This window comes from Carcharodon carcharias, chromosome 9 (genome assembly GCF_017639515.1).
Source record: "Carcharodon carcharias isolate sCarCar2 chromosome 9, sCarCar2.pri, whole genome shotgun sequence".
Taxonomy (NCBI): Eukaryota; Metazoa; Chordata; class Chondrichthyes; order Lamniformes; family Lamnidae; genus Carcharodon; species Carcharodon carcharias.
This window is the reverse complement of record NC_054475.1, coordinates 20,583,092-20,604,927: the sequence shown is the minus strand read 5'-3', so window position 1 is coordinate 20,604,927 and position 21,836 is coordinate 20,583,092. Positions and strand designations below refer to the sequence as shown.

At 42.0% G+C, this 21,836-nt stretch overlaps 2 protein-coding genes across 2 annotated transcripts in view; both read right to left on the bottom strand.

Moving 5' to 3' along the window:
• Nucleotides 1-9,599, bottom strand: part of LOC121282385 (acidic mammalian chitinase-like) — a 65,057-nt gene extending 55,458 nt beyond the window's left edge. The window contains exons 1-3 of the mRNA XM_041196104.1: nucleotides 9,523-9,599; nucleotides 564-596; nucleotides 271-475 (exon numbers count right to left, since the gene is read on the bottom strand). Of these exons, the coding sequence (XP_041052038.1) occupies nucleotides 271-475; nucleotides 564-596; nucleotides 9,523-9,547 (263 nt within the window). The 5' untranslated portion in view covers nucleotides 9,548-9,599. The remainder of the gene's footprint in view (nucleotides 1-270; nucleotides 476-563; nucleotides 597-9,522) is intronic.
• A 9-nt stretch (nucleotides 9,600-9,608) lies between these two features.
• The window catches only part of LOC121282384 (acidic mammalian chitinase-like), a 118,899-nt gene continuing 106,671 nt past the window's right edge, over nucleotides 9,609-21,836 (bottom strand). The window contains exons 10-11 of the mRNA XM_041196103.1: nucleotides 13,757-13,904; nucleotides 9,609-9,642 (exon numbers count right to left, since the gene is read on the bottom strand). Of these exons, the coding sequence (XP_041052037.1) occupies nucleotides 9,609-9,642; nucleotides 13,757-13,904 (182 nt within the window). The remainder of the gene's footprint in view (nucleotides 9,643-13,756; nucleotides 13,905-21,836) is intronic.

The window sequence follows — 21,836 nt, the reverse complement described above, 5'->3', positions numbered from 1 at the left end:
TAGAATTGCGATTAGCTACCCATTTAACAGTCAATTAGTGAGTCACTATATGGAATTGGATGTGAAGATTGGACAATTAGGTAATGTACTGATGGTCTGCAGCATTTGTAAACTATACTAAAAAACATGATCACGGTCAGTACCTTTCCAAGCAGAGAAAGTTGCAGCAAGGTGGTGGAGTAAGATTTAGATTTTGCATATAATGCATGTGAATTATAGGGAAAAATTACAGTACATGATTGAACTGGTGAGAAATATATGTGTACTCACTTTCTCTTGAGAGCATTAAATGATACATAAAGAGCTTCATCATTCTTTTCCTTAATTGCAATCTTGCGGCTGTTATCAATGATAGCAAATGCGTAGATTAGATGGGTGCACAGGCAAGGGGGGATGTTTTCTGGCATGAATTTCCCTATTCCTGGTCTGTGCTGGGCCCAGTTTGTGAAATAACAAATCAGTTTGTAGGTAGTGCCTAAGAAATAGAAAATAATGAATAGTAAGAAAACTACTTATCTTCCAACTTTGTTCAAGGATTAGTTGACATTAATACTGTGACTTACCCAATTGTACCTGGGACAGCAGGATGAACACCACTAGAAAAAATTGGGAAACAAATTTATTTAAAGTGGTGATTCATTCTCTAGTGTAGAATACAATATATTTTTAAATTATAGAAGATTTATTGTAGTGTTTGACCAGAAAAAGTGCCATCTCATGAACTAAATTTACAGTTCATTAGCATGCATTGGGTAAAGAGGATAGATACCTTCTAGTAAATAGCAACCACTTGTTTGCCCTCCCCTTAGTAGCCCTACAAGCTTCCAAGGCAGTAGTTTGTGCTGCCATGAAGGCTGCTTAGAGCTGTCACAAGAGGCTGAAAATGGTGGGTTCCATTGTGATTTTGAGAAATTTAATTATTGGAGAATGGTGTCCAGGCTCTGTTCCAAGCCTTGGAACTAATTTCCTCCATGCTCCACAACAGTGTGTGCAAGCTATATTAGAATGGTCCCTCAGTCTGAATCTCTGTCCTCTGCAGCAGAACTAATATTTGACCTTGCCCCTTATGAGCTGTAATGATTGTAAATTAAACCATTTCTTACTGATAAGGAGATCAAGTGACTGTATAGATGAATCAGCCCTAAGCGTGGGGAATGTTAGGGGTGGAGCTTTTTAGCCTTGGCCTTGGAACAAGCATGTAGCCTCATCTGGAGTCTGTTAATAAAGTTTACTGTTTCTTACGAGAAACTATCCCTGCATTCCAAGTATATCACAATTGACGATGAGGATAAATAGCGCCCACGCAGCACCTTGCCATGCGACTGTAAGAATTCCAATATTTTAAGGGGAGCTGGAAAAGAAGTATACTCACCAACAATGCCTCTCTTTGGCAGAATTAACCAGTACGACTCATTCGTTGAGGACTGGAGTCAATACATTGAGTAATTAGGTTTCTACTTTGTAGCTAACGAAATAGCGATGGAGGCGAAACAGAAGGCAATTCTTCTAAGTGTTTGCCGGAGCAAAACGTATAGCCTAATCCATAGCCTGAAGGCTCCAAACGTGCCAAATTCCAGATCCTTCACTGAGTTAATAGACCTCGTGAAAGGACATTTTCAGCCTAAACCGTCAGTAGACATTCAACTTTAACTCTCGAGTAAAGGCCCCTGGTAAGTCAATCGCAACATACATTGTGAAGTCAAAACAGTTAATGGAGCACTGCCTGCAGAATTTTTCCCTTGGCGATTTGGGGGCAGGGTCCGCTCGCCGAGGGGAAAATGATGTGGGATGACGTCGGGAGGAACCCCCGAGGTCATCCTGGTCCATTTAAATCTTCAGGAAGGCGGGCGGACAGCGAAATCAGCTGTCCGCCTGCTGACCTGTCAATGGCCGATTAAGGCCATTGACAGGCTAATTAACCTTGTTAAAGACCCTGCCCATCCAAGCTTAAGGCTGGCGGGCAGGCCAGGAGCCCCAGCAGGCTCCAGATTATTCATGAAACTTCATCCAGTGGCGGGATGAAATTTCATGTCCGTTCTTTAAAAATTTAATAAACTTTGTGTTTCTTATTAACATGTCCCATCTTGTGTGACATTGTCACATGAGGGGGACATGTTAATAATTTTAATATTTCTCTATTTTTTGACTTTTACTACCTGTCAGGAAACATAGCGCTTCCTTTGGGCAGGCTGCTGGGCGGGTCTTAATTTGCCCGCCCACTCAAGATAGCGGTGGGCCCGTTTCAGTGGCAGGGGTTGGCTGCCTACCTGCCGCTGAGCCAAAATTCTGCCCTGTGACTCCGGTGATACTTTAAACGACTGTTGCAAGATAGTTTGTTTTGTGGCATAAACGACGAAGCCATTCAGCACTGTTTGCTTGCAGAAGTTGAGATAGACCTGAAGCGCACCATGGTGATAGCACTAGTAATGGAGGGTGCTGAGAGGGATTTGCAGGCTTTGCAGACTGTGCAACATTGTGCCGTTCTGCAGCTAGAACGGGAACCTGCTGTCAGGCGTGCACGAAGATCAGGGAGGCTACCGCTAGGAAACTACAAAGAAACACTGGAAGCAGCTCACCAGTAATCAAGAAGTTAAAGTGGTACCATTGTGGGGGAGATCAAGCACCTGAATTCTGTAGATCTAAAGAGGCAGAAAACCACTACTGTCACTAAAAAGGGCATGTTGTTAAACTGTGCAGGAATAGATCAAAACAGCCATTCAGACATCAGGTCAAGTTGAATGAAATGCACAATATAGGGGAGCCAGCAGTTACTGAGGCTGACATTTATTCCCTACACAATCTGAAGTCCAGGAAAATTGAACCAATCACTGTTACACTTCAAGTAAACGGAAAACCTTTGCTCATGGAAGTTGACACAGGAGCATTGACCACAGTGGTGGGAGAGCACATCTTTCATTACCTCAGAGAAGGTACCCAGTCATTGAGTTTGGAGAATACCGCTGCTCAGTTAAAAACATATACAGGGGAAGCAATACAGGTGAAAGGCATCAATTCTGTACCTATATCATACAGACAACAGATGGCTCAGCTGCCAATAATTGTTGTAACAGAAGGACCTAGCCTTCTGGGCTGTGATTGGTTGAAAGAAATCAAACTAAACTGGTCAAAAATTTTTCAAGTCCAAGCAGGAAGAAATCCTGAACTGACAAAGGAATATGATGGTGTCTTTTGGAATGAGATGGAACAACTGAAGGACCTTCACAGGATGCAAGGACCCCTCAGGTCAGAGTTGGTTCCATAGGAAAATCATGAAAAGAGGCTAAACGAATGCATTGCCATTCTGAACCAACTGAAGAAACAGTTGGAAGAAAAAACCCAACAATGTTCGATGTTCCAAAAGGAAGCCAAAAGATATAAAACAGAGCTAGAAGATCAGAGGTATCAGTTGATTGAGACAAAAGAAGCATTAGAAGGGAGAGTCATGGAACTTTCCAATTTGTGAATGGGTAACTCAACCCCCATACTGAACCAAGATTTCACCAGTGAGAAATTTGGCCGACTGTGAAATCAAAATGAAGGATAAGTCAAAACCCTCTGGCAAACACAAAGAGAAGAAAAATAAATTAAATCTGAAAGACTGACAGGGTATGCATCCCGAATCCTATCTGCAGCTGAGAAAGGTTACTCACAAGTTGATAAAGAGGGCTTATCTATCATATTTGGAATAAAAAAGTTCCATTACTATTTGCACGGTTGACACTTTACCATAGTGTCAGATCACAGACCACTGTTAGGATTGTATAGTAAGGATAAGGTAATCCCACTGATAACTTTGGCTAGAATTCAAAGATGGACTTGAATTTTGTCAGCAAAGGAGTAAGTATACTTTTATGCTCCGTCTGAGTGTGCATGTAACAAAAGTAGACGCCCTCAGTTGTCTCCCTTTGCCTGATAGTATTACATACTTACCAGTACTTCAAGAGATACCACTTGCGTTTAATTTCCTGGAGTCCTCGCCAATCTGCGCGAGATGGATAAAGAATTGGACAAATCGGGATCCAATTTTAGCAAGAGTCCGTGAACAAGTATTGCAAGGTTGGTCAAATGCACAAGTCGCTGAAGAATTGAAACCATTCTTTGTATGTAGAACTGAACTGAGTTGTCAAGATGGTAACTTGTTATGGGGAGCAAGAGTCGCTCTCCCTGTGCAAGGAAGGGAACCATTATTAAAAGAACTTCATAGTGCGCATCCTGGTATTTTGAAAATGAAGATGCTTGCTTGAAGTTATATCTGTTGGCCAGGTATAGACAGTGATATAGGAAAATTGGTGAAACACTGGGCAGAATTTTGCCCTTGGATGGCGTGCGGGTCCCACTGGCTCGGCGGCGGGTGGACCCAGCCGACCCTTGCCACCGAAACGGGGCCTGCCTAGCGGCCTGCCTGATGGGAAGTACTATGCACTTCCTGTGTGGGCGGGTGGAAGGAATCCCCATCTGTCAAAGTGAGCTCTTTTGCGCAGGCACGCGAAAGTGCGCAGTGCTCCCTGAGGCAAAGTCCTGTCTCAGGGAGATTCATGAAAGGTAAGAAAAGTCTAAAAATAGAAAAATATTAAAATTATTAACATGTGCCCCTCATGTGACAATTTCACACGAGGAGGGACATGTTAATAATAAACACGTAAAATTTATTATATTTTAAAAAAACAGACATGAAACCTCATCCCGCCTGTGGATGAAGTTTCGTGAATAATCTGGAGCCCACTGGGGCTCTTGGCCTGTCCACCAGCTTTAAGCTTGGACGGGCAGGTATTTAATTATCTTAATTAGCCTGTCAATAGCCTCAATTGGCCATTGACAGGTTGGCGGGTGGACAGCTGATTTCACTGTCTGCCCACCTTCCTTAATATTTAAATGGCCCGGGATGACATCGGGGGTTCCTCCCAACATCATCCCGCGTCATTTTCCCCTCAGTAAGCGGGCCCCGCCCCCAAATTGCCAAAGGGAAAATCCTGGCCACTGTCTCCAGTGCCCACAACAGCAGAAGTTGCCCATTTCAGCTCCAATGTATCTGTTGGAGTGGCCTGGTCAACCCTGGGTTAGACTACTTTGCACAGCTCCTCATGCGACCACTGGTTTAACACTTTAGAATTGTTAATGATGCGCCAACTTCGTAGATGATTGAGTCTAGTATTCGCTAATTTAGAGGGGAAGGTGAAGAGAAACCAGGGTAGTCAGAATGTGAATCATGGCGTTCACAGTAAAGGTCGAGAGTTTACTGTGGGAGAGACAGTTTTTGTATGATATTTTGCAACTGGAATGAGATGAGTCACCGGTACAATCATCTCTGAAACAGGACTTTTAGCTTATCAGGTAGAAGTGGGAAACGGGATTGTTAGGAAACACTGAGGATCATCTCAGAAGTCAAGAAACCCTCCAACAACCAGTTAATCCACCTGAAATTGAAGTCGAAACTTTGACCCCTGAGGTGCCAGATTGACAAAGAATAGACATATCGGATGTCTCTGTTGAAGTGAATTGTTTTGAACTGTCATTGTCTAGGGATGTTCCTGATGCTGCAGTTCCTGTGCAAGTTGATCCAATGGAAGAACCTCCAGTTGTAGAGTTGCGTCGCTCTACCCACACCTGAAAGCCTCCTCAAAGATTAAATTTATAATTGCATGAACTGTATATAATTGTATATAATATGGGTTAAGATACTTCTGTAAATTAGAGGGTTAAACAAAATTAAAGGGGGAGGAATGTAATGATTGTAGCATGAATCTTACATGATGTCTATGTTGCCATTCATAGGCATGTGTCATGCATGCCCCATCCCTGCACACCTGTTTTCGAGTGCAGTTGCAATTCTAAGCCATTATGTATGCACATGTTTCATGGTATATAGGATTAACAGTTTCAGTTTTGAATAAAAATAACGTTATTCAGCTTTAATAAACAGCTAGCATATAATACTTAACACAGTATACTGAATAAATGAGGAAGCACTGAGGGTGGCAAGGGTGCAGAATATACTCTGGGTGGGGGACTTCAATGTCCATCACCAAGAATGATTTGGTAACACCACTACTGACCGAGCTGGCTGAGTCCTAAAGGACATAGCTTCTAGACTGGGTCTGTGGCAGGTGGTGGGGGAACTAACACAAAGGAAAAACATAATTGACCTCATCCTCACCAACCTGCTTACCATAGATGCATCTGACCATGACAGTATTGGTAGGAGTGACCATGGCACAGTCATTGTGGAGATGAAGTTCTGCTTTCACATTGAGGATACCCTCCATCATGTTGTGTGGCACTACCATCATGCTAAATGGGATAGACTTCGAACAGATCTAGCAACTCAAGACTGGGCATCCATGAGATGCTCTGGGCCATCAGCAGCAGCAGCAGAATTGTACTCTAGTACAATCTGTAACCTCATGTTCCAGCATATTCCCCACTCTACCATTACCATCATGCCAGGGGATCAACCCTGGTTCAATAAAGAGTGCAGGAGGGCATGTCAGGAGCAGCACCACACATACCTAAAAATGAGGTGTCAACCTGGTGAAGCTATAATACAAGACTACTTGTGTGCTAAACAGCATAAGCAGCAGAGCAGATAGACCGAGCTAAGCGATCCCCTATTGTTTGTCATTTATATAAACGACATAGATGACAATGTGGGGGGTAGGATTAGTAAGTTTGCGGACGACACAAAGATTGGCTGGGTGGTTAATAGTGAGGTTGAGTGTCTTGGGCTACAGGAAGATATAGACGGTTTGGTCAAATGGGCAGATAAGTGGCAGATGGAATTTAACCCTGAAAAGTGTGAAGTGATACACTTTGGATGGAGTAATTTGACAAGGAAGTATTCAATGTGCAGCATGACACTTGGAAGTTCTGAGGAACAAAGGGTGTGTGTGTCCATAGATCGTTGAAGGCAGAGGGGCATGTTAGTGGGGTGGTGAAAAAGACATTTGGGACACTTGCCTTTATCAATCGAAGCATAGGTTACAAATGTGGGGAGGACATGTTGGAGTTGTATAGAACCTTGGTGAGGCCACAGCTGGAGTACTGTGTGCAGTTCTGTTCACCACATTATAGGAAGGATGTGAATGCACTGGAAGGGGTGCAGAGGAAATTCACCAGGATGTTGCTTGGGATTAAACATTTAAGTTATGAAGAGAGGTTGGATAGACTTGGGTTGTTCTTGTTGGAGCAGAGAAGACTGAGGGGCGACCTGATTGAGTTGTACAAGATTATGAGGGGCATGGACAGGGTGGATAGGGAGCAGCTGTTCCCCTTAGTTGAAGGGTCAGTCACAAGGGCACATAAATTCAAGGTGAGGGGCAGGAGGTTTAGGGGGGATGTGAGGAAAAACATTTTTACCCAGAGAGTGGTGACGGTCTGGAATGCGCTGCCTGGGAGGGTGGTGGAGGTAGGTTGCCTCACATCCTTTAAAAAAGTACCTGGATGAGCACTTGGCACATCATAACATTTCAAGGCTATGGGCCAAGTGCTGGTAAATGGGATTAGGTAGATAGGTCAGATGTTTCTCACGTGTCGGTGCAGACTGGATGGGCCGAAGGGCCTCTTCTGCCCTGTGTGATTCTGTGATTCTGTGATCCCACAACCAACGGATCAGATCTAAGCTCTGCTATCCTGCCAATTTCAGTCGTGAACGATGGTGGACAATTAAACAATTCACTGGAGGAGGAGGCTCCACAAATATCCCCAATTTCAATGAGGGGGAAGCCTAGCATATCAGTGCAAAAGGCAAGGCTGAAGCATTAGCTAAAATCTTCAGCTGGAAGTGTCATGTGGATAATCAATCTTGGTCTCCTCCAGAGTTCTGCAGCATCACAGATGCCAGTCTCCAGCCAATTTGATTCAGTCCACGTGATAACAAGAAATGGCTGAAGGCACTGGATACTGCAAAGGCTATGGGCCCTGACAATATTCCAGCAATATTACTGAAGACTTGGGCCGTGCCCCTAGCCAAGCTGTTCCAGTGCAGCTACAACACTGGCATCTACCCGGCTATGTGGAAAATTGCCCAGTTATGTCCTGTACACAAAAAGCAGGACAAATCCAACCCGGCCAATTACCACACCATCAGCCTACTCTCGGTCGTTAGTAAAGTAATGGAAGGGTTCATCAACAGTGCTATCAAGCGGCACTTGCTGAGCAAAAACCTGTTTGGATTCCGCCAAGGCGACTCAGCTCCTGACTTCATTACAACCTTCGTTCAAACATGGATAAAAGAGCTGAACATCCGAGGTGAGGTGAGAGTGATTGTCCTTGACATCAAAGCAGCATTTGATCGTGTGTGGCATCAAGGAGCCTGAGCAAAACTGGAGTCAATGGGAATCGGAGGGAAACTCTCCACTGGCTGGAGTCAAACTTAGCATAAAGGAAGATGGTTGTGGTTGTTGGAGGTCAGTCATCTCAGTTCTAGGACATCACTGCAGGAGTTGCTCAGGGTAGTATCCTCGGCCCAACCATCTTCAGCTGCTTCATCAATGACCTTCCTTCCATCATAAGGTCAGTAGTGAGAATGTTCGCTGATGATTGCATTATGTTCAGCACCATGTGCGAATCCTCAGATGCTGAAGCAGCCCGTGTCCAAATGCTGCAAGGCCTGAACAATATCCAGGTTGGGCTGACAAATGGCAAGTAACACAAGTGTCAGGCAATGACCATCTCTAACAAGAGAGAATCTGTTTCCCCTTGATGTTCAATGGCATTGCCATCACTGAATACCCCACCATCAACATCCTGGGGTTACCACTGACCAGAAACTGAACTATGCTAGCCATATAAATACTGTGGCTACAAGAGCAGGTCAGAGGCTAGGAATCCTGCGACAAGTAACTCACCTTCTGACTCCCCAAAGCTTGTCACAAGGCACAAGTTAGGAGTGAGATGGAATACTCCCCACTTGCCTGGATGAGTGCAGCTCCAACATCACTCAAGAAGCTTGAGACTGTCCAGGACAAAGCAGCCCGCTTGATTGGCACCACATCCACAAACATTCACTCCCTCTACCACCGACGCACAGTAGCAGCAGGTGTGTCCCATCTACAAGATGCTCTGCAGGAATTTACCAAGGCTCCTTAGACAGCACCTTCCAAACCCACAACCACTACCACTGAGAAGGACAAGAGCAGCAGATAAGTGGGAACACCACTACCTGGAAGTTCTCCAAGTCACTCACTATCCTGACTTGGAAATAAATGGCCATTCCTTCACTGTCATTGGGTCAAAATCCTGGAACTCCCTTCCTAACAGCACTGTGGGTGTACCTACATCACATAGTCTGCAGCAGTTCAAGAATGCAGCTCACCACCACCTTCTCAAGGGCAATTCGTGATAGGCAATAAATGCTGACCCAGCCAGCGAAGCCCACATCCCATGAATTAATAAAAAAAAGTCACAGCTCAACCCCTTAGTATTAAATATCTTTAACTGATAGCAAACATATCTCAACATCTCACTGCATTAACTCTTATATAATTGAAAGATTAAGTATATAGGTTTGGTCCATTTCTTACTTACCAATTAAACCAGGCACTTTCTCCATTTTGGACTCAGTAATTCACTGTCTCTGCAGCTTTATGCTTGTTGTAGTCAATGAAACTGTGCTACTGCAGGAACCACGTACTGTTTCCACAGTTCCTGCAACAGATAATTATTAACTAAGCAGTTAAGAAGGCAGGACAAATAGATAAGCGTATGTGATAATGGATGGCAAACATTTGGAATGATCTACCAGGCCAGGTAGTGGAACTAATGATATTAGTGGAGTGCAATATGCAGGTAATTACCAGACTGGATGAATTGGAATAGTAAAGGGACGGGTTAATGGATTGAATTTTTTTTCTCCTTATGATTTTTCATGTGCTCTTAATTACTATTCTTTAATAATAATAACCTGACCTTATTTCCTTACATTTCTAAATGTGAGCTCCTTGTCTAATATTTATCCCATGAGTAAAGTATTAGAATGAAGGATGTTCTGGTGTCTGCACTCGCTCACCTATTTATTCATTCTGGAGAGCTTTTGTTTTTGCTGTTCTACCTTTTCTGAACACATTTAGGTCAGGACAGGAGTGTCTTCTAGACATTGTAAACTCAACATTTCTCCCATATCTAGTAAATAGGGAGGTGACGGTCTAGAATGCACTGCCTGGGAGGATGGTGGAGGCGGGTTGCCTCATATCCTTTAAAAAGTACCTGGATGAGCACTTGACATGTCATATCATTCAAGGCTATGGGATAAGTGCTGGTAAATGGGATTAGGTAGGTAGGTCAGGTGTTTCTCACGTGGCGGTGCAGACTGGATGGGCCGAAGGGCCTCTTCTGCACTGTGTGATTCTGTGATAATAGTTTCAAGTTTTAATCTCATTTAACCTACCTATCCACTGTATTTCCTTTGTTATTTCTAATAACCTGAATCCCATTTATTGACATTTACATGTCTACTTCCCTCTTGAAGCTTACAGTGATATCTTGTCTGGCCGCCTATTCCATAATGTGTTCCACAGACCTATCACCCTTTATGTAAAAATGAAAGCTTCTCCTGCATTTTCTATTTTTATTTGCTGTCCTTAATACATCAATGTGTCCTCCGCCCCGCATTAATCCAAAATTTCTTCCATGTACAGAATTTATCCACCACCATTACATAGCTAGTGGGACTAATTGGATAGCTCTTTCAACCAGCAGGCACCAGTGCGATGGGCCTAATGGCCTCCTTCTGTGCTGTTTCATTGTATGATTTAGTTACAGCTTCACGTATCTCAGCAGTTGGAAAGTGCATCAACATTTCCCCTTCTGCTCCTTTGTCATTCACGCCACTTTGTCGACAGATGCTGCTTTTGCGGGACTGATAGAGGAGTGGGCGGGAATGTATATTCTTGTTATGGGAAAAGGTCGGTCTGTAAATCCCGAGCGCATGCGTGCTGCTGGCGATTACATATAAACACTGAGTAACCAATGGCAACGAAAAGTAACAGTGTTTGGCATGGCTCTGCAATGGACAGGTGAGCTATTCGGCGTGTTGTACCTGAGGAATGTGTAGATAGTATAGAGAGGGAGGCAATTAAAGTAGCATAACATAGGAGCAGCAGTGCGTCGTGGCTATCCGATGCAAGGTTTTATTCGGACTAGAAGTTCCCAGCTACACGTCTGCGAACTGTTAGGGAGCAGGGAAATCTTTTGTATCCTGACCGCAGTTTGAGCAACCAGGGTGGATTCAAAGGAAACGATTCTTAATTTTGGGAATGCTGGATTTTAGACTGGTGGGGTTTATTAAGGAATATCATTGCTGGAACCTTCTGAGCACAGAAGCCAGCCATTTGGCCCATCATATCCGTGCTAGCCATTTGAGACAGTTGTTGGATCAGTACAATTCTCCACAGCCCTGCATTTTTTTTAAAGTACATATCCAATTCCCCTTTGAAAGTTACTATTGAATTCACTTCCACAATCCCTTCAGGTAGTGCAATGTGTTGTGTTTGCCATAAATTCGAAATAATCACACTTTTAGACTCAAAATGCTGTGTATTTCTTACAGCTCTCCATGTATTTGGTGGGCCAATACATTATTGCTCAGCAGCTGATTGCTGTGCAACAGTAAATGGGGTACCCTGGATGTACATTCTCATAACAATTAGTTCCTATCATTATGAATAATATAACAATATAACATGCCTTTTTCTAAATAAAATAGCTGAGGGCTATGAGGAGCTGGCATGAAAGAGGAGTTGAGGCATTTTTGTTATATATATCAATATAACCGTTCAAATCATTAACTGTTTCTATTATCTAAACTAAAGGAGATTGACAGTTAAATTTTATGATTGAACTGAACACCTTTAGAGTCTGTTAAAAAGCTTGTTTTCTCAAGATATTTTTCATGGTATCCCGTAGGTGGTAAAATGTCCCTCTTCATTTGAGCTAAAGCAGCACTCAGTTGGTCTTTAGTTTGGCAGTACTTCTCCTTGACCTTTGCATTATGATTCTGCAGCATGCATAAGAACATAAGAAATTGGAGCAGGAGTAAGCCATTCGGCCCCTCAAGCCTGCCCCGTCATTCAATAAGATCATGGCTGGAATCCAGGATGGGTCATGTCAGGACCAAGACGGTCAAGAAAACCACCCGAGTGATCATTGAGAAATACTACACCCGCCTTGGCAATGACTTCCACACCAACAAAACGATCTGCGAGGAGATTGCCATCATCCACAGCAAGAAACTTCGCAACAAAATGCCTCAACTCCTCTTTCATGCCAGCTCCTCATAGCCCTCAGCTCCTCTGATACAGATCAACCATTAGCCAACTGAATTGTGAAACAAGCTTGAGGGGCTGAATGGCCTCCTGTTCCTATGAAGATGCACATTTTTAATTTAATGCCCAGAGTCGAGCAGCCAATGTAGGTTAGCAAGAGGTGATGGGTGAGAAGAACCTTTTGTGAGATAGGATACAGACAGCTATATGGGTTAATTTCTAGACGGTCATTTTAATTTAAAAGAAAATTTACCTGAATTTTCTGATGCTCAAGCTAAGTGTTAGTTTGGGCTAAGAACATGCATCACTTTAGGCACCTAGTATCAGCATCAAACATTTCCTGGTAGGGTAAAATAGTGGAGTGAAATGTTTCCTACACTCTACTCCAACCATTTGCCTCAATCTTAACCTCAGAAAAGTACTGCTATTACACCAGTGTGACTTTGGCCACACATGCTGTTCTCTGGTTCCTCTGTGTGTGATTGCAAGATGAGTTCCAAAATAAGGCAGTGTGTTGTGAGCCCCTGTCCACTCAACAAGAAAAAAATCTCCAGTTAGGTCAAGGGACTAGTTCATCTATAAATGAGTGAAACATTGATGATAGATTGATGATATTATGTTAGTTTTGGTTCATTTGGTAGCAACTGAGTCAGAAATTTGTGGATTCAAGATGCACTCCAGAGACATAAACACAAAAATTTGGGCTGACACTCCAGTTGAGCATGAGGGAGGACTGGTAGTGACATCTTTTGTATGAGACGTTAAACTGCTCCCTTAAGTGAATGTAAAATATCCCACGGCACTATTACAAAGAAGAGCAGGGGAGTTATCACTGGCATCCTGGACAAATTTATCCGTCAATCAGTATTGCTAAAAAAAATGATCTGATCAGTGTTACATTGATATTTGTGGGAGTTCGCTTCTGCACAAATTGACTGCCATGTTTCTTACAATACAGCAGCAACCATACTTCAGAAGTACTTCATTGGCTGTAAAGTGCTTTGGGACATTATGAGGTTGTGAAAGGTGCTATATAAACGCACATCTTATTAGTAGTTCATAGTTAAATGAAGAAAAGGTGCCAAAATAATTCAAAATTTTCACTTCATTAATGTGAAATGGTAACTAGGAAGTAATTGGTTGCTGTTTCTGAGCTGTTGCACTAGAGTCAATTGGATCAATGTTTTCTCTTGAATTCCACTAGAGAAAAAGAAGAATTTGCGAACACATATTCCCGATCGAAAGCTGTTTCCACTTCACTGGGCCCCAGATAGACATGGAAATGAATTTCCCCCAATAAGAGGAACACCAAATCGTGGACCTGGCCGCTATGACACTTATCTTGTACGCATGAAGCTACTATACTTTTTATTTCACCAGCCATGGTACATTGTGAGAATAAATGTAATTATGAGAACTGTTGTAAATTTAAATGCTAGCAATCGATAGTTGCAAGTGTCATAAAGTGAGGGTGGGCTTAATGATAATGGCGAAAGTACCTTCTTTTCAGCCACTCATATGGAATGTTATTAGCCAGAATGCAAGGTAATGCTTCTTTGAAGTACAAGGTAAGCTGGTATGGGCTGCTATTCAGATAATGTGGAGATCTTTGCTGGAGAGGACTGAAGACTCTCTTGTCTGCTATTTCTAGAAATAACATAAACACATTATTAGAATCTGTTTAAGATTTCATTGGAGATATCAAACAGAAGCAACCCTTGCAACTTATTTTCAATGTCACTGCACAAAGTGACAAGAGCAAGTCTTACTCCCTTAATCTACGAATTTCAAAATTACTTCTTATCAACGTATTGAAGAATATGCTGATCTTTGAAGACAAAGGACAAATCTTTGAAGATTATTGCAAAGACATTTGACTCTTCAGTACTTGCCAAGACACAAACAAATCTGGATTGGTTAAAAATATTTTATATTATTAAAAATGTTAGCATTTGCATTAAACTTATATGTCATGCGCCTAGATTGTAATATCCTGTTGTTTCCTTTTATTTGTTCATTCATGGGATGTGAGCATTGCTGGCAAAGCTTCATTTATTGCTCATTACCAACTACCCTTGGAGTTGGTGGTGGCAACTGAATGGCTTGCTAGGCCATTTTAGAAGGCAATTAAGAGTCAACCACATTGTTGTGGGTCTAGAGTCGAATATATAGACCAGATTGGATAAGGTTAGCAGATTTTTTTCCCTAAAGGACATTAGTGAACCAATTAGGTTTTTTTCTAACAATCTAGTAGTTTCTTGATCACTATTACCAGTTACTATCTTTTTATTCCAGATTTATTCAAGTCACTGAATTTAAATTCCCATGATGGGATTTGAACTTACATCTCCAGGTTATTAGTCCAGGCTTGTTCTGGTTTATTAATCCAGTAACATAACCATTATGCTACCATATCTGAGTATAGTATTCATTTCAAGTGGTCTCTGATTTACATTTTGTTTTGCAGAAATACAGTTTGATTGATAGCCTAGAAAAGAAACCAGAGAGTAAAATAGGATATGTGCTAGGAGCAAGGACAGCAGTTCGATTTCTGCCTCAGGTATGCTACACATTAGGACTAAAAATAATACATTTTTATATATAGTTGAAATTTGAAATCCCAGATATTTACTACAAGAATAAAGACACAAGATTTCATACTTTAAACAAACAGAAAAACTTTTACCATACTGAAGTTAACAAAGCAAGCAGTAAATACTATCTATTTTATACTCCAACATCCAGAATTAACATGACATAAACATCAATTAACAGGCAAACTGTAGTTGAACACAAACCACAAACTGCACACCAAATGGCAATCACAACCAAGACAGGTCCCATGAATTTCTCAGCAACACACCCAGATATAAATGATCACCATGTGTCACAAAGTTGTTCCATCACTATTTTCCTCACAAGGGATTTCAGCTTCTCCCTTTTGAAGAATTAGATTCTGATTTCCCTTCAACAGCAACTCCAACTCAGCCTGCCCAAATGACTGCTTGCTCTGTTGCTCAATTTCCTCTCCTGTGACTGTGTCCCACTAGATTTAAAAGGCTGTACCCCAGCATCTAATCTCTGGCACAATGCCAGCTCTTTAGCTGTGCTGAGCAGAACATCATTGCTCAGTGGCTGCACTGAACAGATACCTCTTCGGTTTCATTGAACTTGCAATTCTTCAGCTTCACTGAGCTGACACTACTCCCTGGCTGCACTGAGCTAACGACAGCTGCTACTCCCGGACTTCTCTGAGTCCCAGTTTCCCAGTTGCACTGAGCAATTATTGGTTCCCTGATTCTCTGAGCCCCAACTCCCAGCAGCGCCAAGCACCTCTGCCCTTCAGCCACGTGCTCCCATAGCTGCTTCGAGACTCACGCTGCTGCGCTCCTGTGGTTTCTCCAGCTTGGACTAATCTCGTCACGTGAGCTCGTTTTTGTGCTCCAAAACCTTGGTTACCTGATCAACATTTCACGCCATCTCCCCAGGTCACTTTCTCCACTCCATCTCTGAGCATGGTCTCAAACGAAATCTGTAAATTGAACATGTGTGGCATGTTCCCCTGCCGCACTCTGCACTTGTGCCAGGAGTTGTAGTCCTCGGCCTCCACCCCAAAAACACAGACCAAATTTAAAAGAGAGAGATTCCCTCAAAACTTTTATAATATATATATATATTATTGATAGTTGTACAATCTGACAACAGCTTTTGTTAGAAAGGGTAGAAGGCTGGCTGGCTCAGAGGGTGAGAACATTCAACCCTAAAATTCGATCAGAGAAAACTGGAAACAATCTCTCACTCATGCTATAATAGTTGATTACTGTTTAAGAAAGTTATCATGGTTTATATGCTTCACCATGACCTGTGCTCTATAATGTGCACTCCTGATGACTGAAAATGCCTGGGCTTGGAATAGCTAGAGGATAAAGACTTCAAACAGAGCTTGAAGCTGTCAATATACAATAACATCATTTTGTATCCTTGCTGAACTTAAATTTCTCCCTTCTTCTGGGTTCTTTCTTGGCTGAGAAGGCAGGCAGGTATCATATTGCCATCCTTCTGTCCATTCTGCTATTAAGGCTGATGCTGAGTGATGAGGACATGTGTGTTGGAGGGGTTTAGCCACTGATTGTTCCCTTTCTCCTTTTGGAGAATAGTTGCTTCCACTTACATCTTTCTGAGATCAGAAAGCTGCTGCAAGGGAAATGCAGAGCCTGTGCCCTGTCATTCGATAGCACAGTGTATTCCAACATCAATGTCATGATTCTCCTTCACTCTCCTATATCTCTCAGGCCACTTTGTTGCTGGAGACAGTAGCTGGCTAGTTATTTAGTTGGTCTTGCTATGACATTGAAACTTAGTTTAAACTATCATTTGCAATATTTAGGTACTGTACATCAAAACAATCATTAAAGAGAAATCACTAATTGCTCTGATCTGATCAGCATCCTTTTTGGTACATCCTTGTTAACTTAATGCTTGCTGATTCTTCATCTTCTTACATAACATATTACCTAGACTTTTGCTTTTTATCCCTCTATCATTTTACCTACATTACCGTTTTGTCTGCATCATTTCTTCTGTTTCTACCTCGGTGGCTGTCTCATTCTCTTTACCTTCACTTTGTCTTCCCCGCCTTCCTTCTTGCATCTACTCGTCATTTGTCTGCTGCCATTTTGTGAACAGTATCTCTGTTGTATTTTTTTTAACTTGCTCTCAACAGCTGACTATGTCGCCTGGCCCTGCAGTATATCAGAGAAAATTGGGAAAAGATCAGATTTTCAAACCAGCAAGTGCCCCATTTGGTTCCACAACTTCAAGGAGCAGACAAAGTTCATTGAATAAATTGGTGGTTCCTGGGTATGTAAAGCCACTAAAAGGTAGAATGATTCTTACTAGTAAATGATCTCTTCATTTCTCATCTGCATTCCTACCCGTAAACTGTTTTCCTCATCCTATGCTTCTGTCATCTCCAGATTCAATGCAATCCTGCATCCGCTCCCATTCTTCGTGCTCTGTAAACTTTAGCTCATTGGAGACTCTGCAACTCATACCCTGTACCGCACCAAGTCCTGCTCACCTATCATCCCTGTCCTTCCTGATTTATATTGGTTTCTGGCACTTCAGTGTGTTTAAAGTTCTTAACCCCAAGTTTAATTCCCTCCATAGCCTCACCCCTCCCTGGGCTGGGTTTTATGATAGGCCAAATCCCTCACCCATCCCCTCCCCCGACTGAAAAGTTGGTCATCAGCCTGCCCACCCAAAATCTGGCTGCTCCACAGCCCTTTGACGCTGGGAGCAGCCTTAATTGTTTCAGAGTGAGGCTTCCATCCCCAGCTGGGAGGAGGTCCAATCTTCAGTCAGCAGCTATGTAGTCCCAGCAGCATCATGTTTTGTGGTGTGCTGTGACAACAAGCAGTTCCAAAGAAGAAGTGATGGAACCCAGACTTCAAGGTAAGTGAGGGGGTTGGTGGGGGGATGTGGGGGACCAGGTTTGACAGGCTGGTGGGGGGGTACTGGAATGGTTAAAGAGGGGTATGATTTTGTGGAGAGGCTTGCCTCCAATAGGGACAGGGACCCACACCACACCCCGCCAAAGGAGGTCCACCACCTTCCCCGCAGTAGCCCATGCAGTGAAAACTGCCAGGCTTCCCACTTGGCTTCCACCTTCCTCTGCTCTGGGTAAAATAGAAGTGGAGGTGGAACGAGGTCCTTAAGCGGCCAATAATTGGCCACTTAAGGGCTTTAATAAGCCCGAGGGCATGACGCTTTCCTCGCCCATCATAAAGTGAGGAGACAGGTCGGGGGTGTGTGGGAAGGCAATGGGAAGGCCATGTGCTTTATTTTATGAGCATCCTCCTTCCACCCACTTCAAATATACTGGTGGGGTCCGTAAAATCCAGTCTCCTATCTCTGTAACCTTCTGCAGCCTGACAACCACCCAAATTCTCTGTTCCTCTGATTCTGACCCCTCGCCTTCACCCCCACCAACGGTGACCATATCTTCAGCCACCAAGGTCTCACACTGTAGAATTTTCTCCCTAAACATCTGCCTCACCGTCTCACTCTTTATGATCGCACCCCCCCTCTCCCCCACCACTTAAAGCCCACCTCTTTGGCCAAATTTCTTCTAATAGCTTATTCTTTGGCTCAGCATCCAATTTTTTGATTATGCCCCTGTACCTTGGATGCTTTTCTACGTTAAAGATGCTATATAAATGCAAATTATTGTTTTCGCCCCACTGGTCCCTTCTATGTATCAATTATGTCTACTTTATCATTGTTCCCATTTACCACAGAAATACGATATTTATGTAGCTATATTTCAACCACAGTCAGCTTGTGTTAGTTTATAGATAAGCCTTAAAACAATATTTTTTTCTGGGTGACAAATCTTCCCTCGTTCATATTTGCTGGAGAGCTGTTACTTAGCAAGCTGGCTGCTAGAAGGCTACCAGGTCTTTAGTTTTCTATACCACCTGTTGAAGAAGTGCTGATTCTTCATCTGCTTCTCCTGCCGGTTCAGATTTGGGAACTGCCACCATAGCATCCTACTATAGGGCACTTGGGGTTGGGGGGAGTGGAGGGTGTGAGGCAGAGGCACCATTGCTCTTGGCAACTGAGCTGCCAGAATGAATCTTAAGCCTAAAGTATTTCTTCAAGCTGCTAATATCAGAAATTCCCCACAGGCAATTTACTTGACAAAGATTAATTAATTGCTTTGTCATTTATTCTGTATGATACGTATTAGATCATTTCACTAGCACTGATCTATTCATCAAGCTATCAATTTATAATCAAGAGAAATTTTAGCAGGAAAATGCTATTTGCTCCAACAAGCTTTTTCTCAATCTCATCTGTTCAGCAGTTCTACTACTTCCCTCAATCTTTGCTGCATTTTAATTGTCTCTTGAACATTTTTCTATTGTGAGTTTCATTCGCACATTAGTTACTTATTAACCTCGCCACAGAAAGTTAGGTTTAGTAATTGAAAGCGTAAGCAACCTCTTAACAATGTGACAATTGTTAATGACTAATAACGAACCCCTCTAGCCCAGAAAATAAACAATAACAAGTGTGGAGACCCATTCCTTCAGGTTGTGAATTGTGAAAAGTCAATTTTAATTGTTCCTTTTTTTTTCTTTTCTGCCTCTTTTTTCTTCCTTAATCCAACTTTTTTTCCCTCTCCTTATTTCTCTTTCTGTATCTTATTTGACATTGAATTCACTCACTCCATTCTTTAATTCACACTCTTTCTCAGGCCTTCCTGTGTGTTTCTCAATTCTTGAGTTTTATTGATGATGGAGATACACTCTTTCTTCTGCTGTTTGCTAATGTTCCAGATGCACTGCTGCCCTAACTGCTGTTACCAGTTCACACTTTCAACAACTTTGCAGAAAAAAAAAAATAAAACCTAAAAGCACACAAAGAATTCTTAAGTACCGGGACACCTCATGAGATGCCCCGCTCCAGCAAAGTGTGGCCTGTTTAAAACAACTTCAAATAAGGATGCAGGGAAGTGAAAAATATGCACATTTGGCCACTAGATGGAGCATGTGTGTGTGTCTGTTCTGTGTTTATGTGTGTGGTTTAATCCTTCAGTTTGTCTATCGTCTACAAAGAATGAATGCTGATTTGTCTTGTCGTGGTGTATGTATGGAGTATTTACTTTTGTGAAGCATCACAATCTGGAGCAGAGCCATCTTTTACATCTATCACCAAGGAGCTCTGTGTGGCTTCTGTTTTTTTTTCAGAACGCCCCTTGCCACCGGTTGCAAAAAGAACTGATTAAAAAGAACTTGCATTTATATAGCGCTTTTCACGACCACTGGACAGTTCAAAGTGCGTTACAGCCAATTAAGTACTTTTGAATTGTAGTCATTGCTGTATTGCAGGAAATGCAGCAGTCAATTTGCACACAGCAAACTGCCACAAACAGGAGTAATCTGTTTTTGTGGTGTTAATGGAGGGATAACTATTAGCCAGGACACCAGGGATAACTTCCCTGCTCTTCTTCGAAATCTTGCCATAGGATCTTTTACATTCACTCAAGTGAATGTCTCAACCAAAAGACGGCACCTCTGATGTTGCAGCACTCCCTCCAAATGGCACTGGAGTGTTAGCCTTGATTTTTAACTCTTTCGAGTACAAACACATTTCCATCTGTTTCAGATGAAGTTACATTGTTTCATAGTTTGCCATTGTGAGATTTGAACTCTTGATCTTGGGGTTGCAAGCCCAGTACCATAACCACTTGGCTATCCCTGGAGTGGGACAGTGATAAAAAGCAATTAATTAAGGCTCACATTGAGCAGCATGATTTCTGAAGATCACAATGAAGGGAGAGGGTAACGTTGAGAGGAGAGTGTCCCTGAAGTGGACCTGGGCCATATCACGAGTATTGTTGAATTTTTAGTATTTTGCATGTATCCCACTTGTTTGTGATCATTTTTGAGTTTTTATTTAGTAACAAAAAACCAAGTTATTCAATTATTCAAGACATTTGTAAAATAACTCCCCTTACCTTTCAAGAAATTGATAGTTTTATATTGCATCTGGTTTATTTTGCAGTTTAAAAATTGATTCTTTCTCCAATGCTTAACCTAGGATGGTTCAATTCCTTGTGTGTCTTCCCTCACTGCAACATTTTCAGGCTATTATTTGAATAGTAGACCATCTACCATTTCTGGTTTTATGAAAGTTAGATGGAATCTATGTGCTTTAAACTTTTAGAAAAAAAAGTGTAAGAACATTTAATAAAATATGTCTAGACAGTAATACACAATCAATGAGCAGGCAGGCTTTGAAAATTAAAAACTATTGAATGATCTGTACAAAATCATTCCTATAAAATCTGTCAAGTTCATAACACAGCTGCAGAGAATGATAACTGCCTATCATCATCTCATTAAGTAGTTCAGATAATGACATATACCGTGAGAGCAAAGGCCAAATTATGTGCACTGTGATCTAAATCTAAGATGAGATTACAGAAACAAATGATTCTCATGAAAATTTGAAAAAAATTAGTATTTCCCAAAAATATATCTCTTGGAAGACTTAAAATACTTGACATGATTAAGTAAATTCTGTAATTGCTTATTTGCTTTTAACTTTTGTTCTAGCGATAATGATGAACGATGTATCTCATGATGTTTGTGTGTGATACTGAATATTAATATTTGTGACATAATCAATGGAAGTTTACCAGATGACAATTCATCAGTGAAAAATAGTAGAGTCTAGTTTAATTCAGTAACCTTCTGTTATCAGCTGGTTTACTACAGATCCTGGTCTCAGACCAGTACCTGTGAAATCCGATAGAGAACCCTCTGCCTGAAGTTATACATCTACCTTCTGCATAATTCTTGTGATGTGGTTGTGGTTTTTAATGTGGTCAGGTTTCAGGAAGGAGCTGATGGGGGAGTTGGTTCTTTGCTAACATTGAAAACATTTGAAATTCATTTGAATTGCTGAGCAACTTTAGAAACTTAGCTTTGCTGTGGACATTTATCCTGCATTTGTGAGGGGTGAAACCATCTCCTGGTTATTGCAGTAGTTTTCATTTTGGTTTTAGTG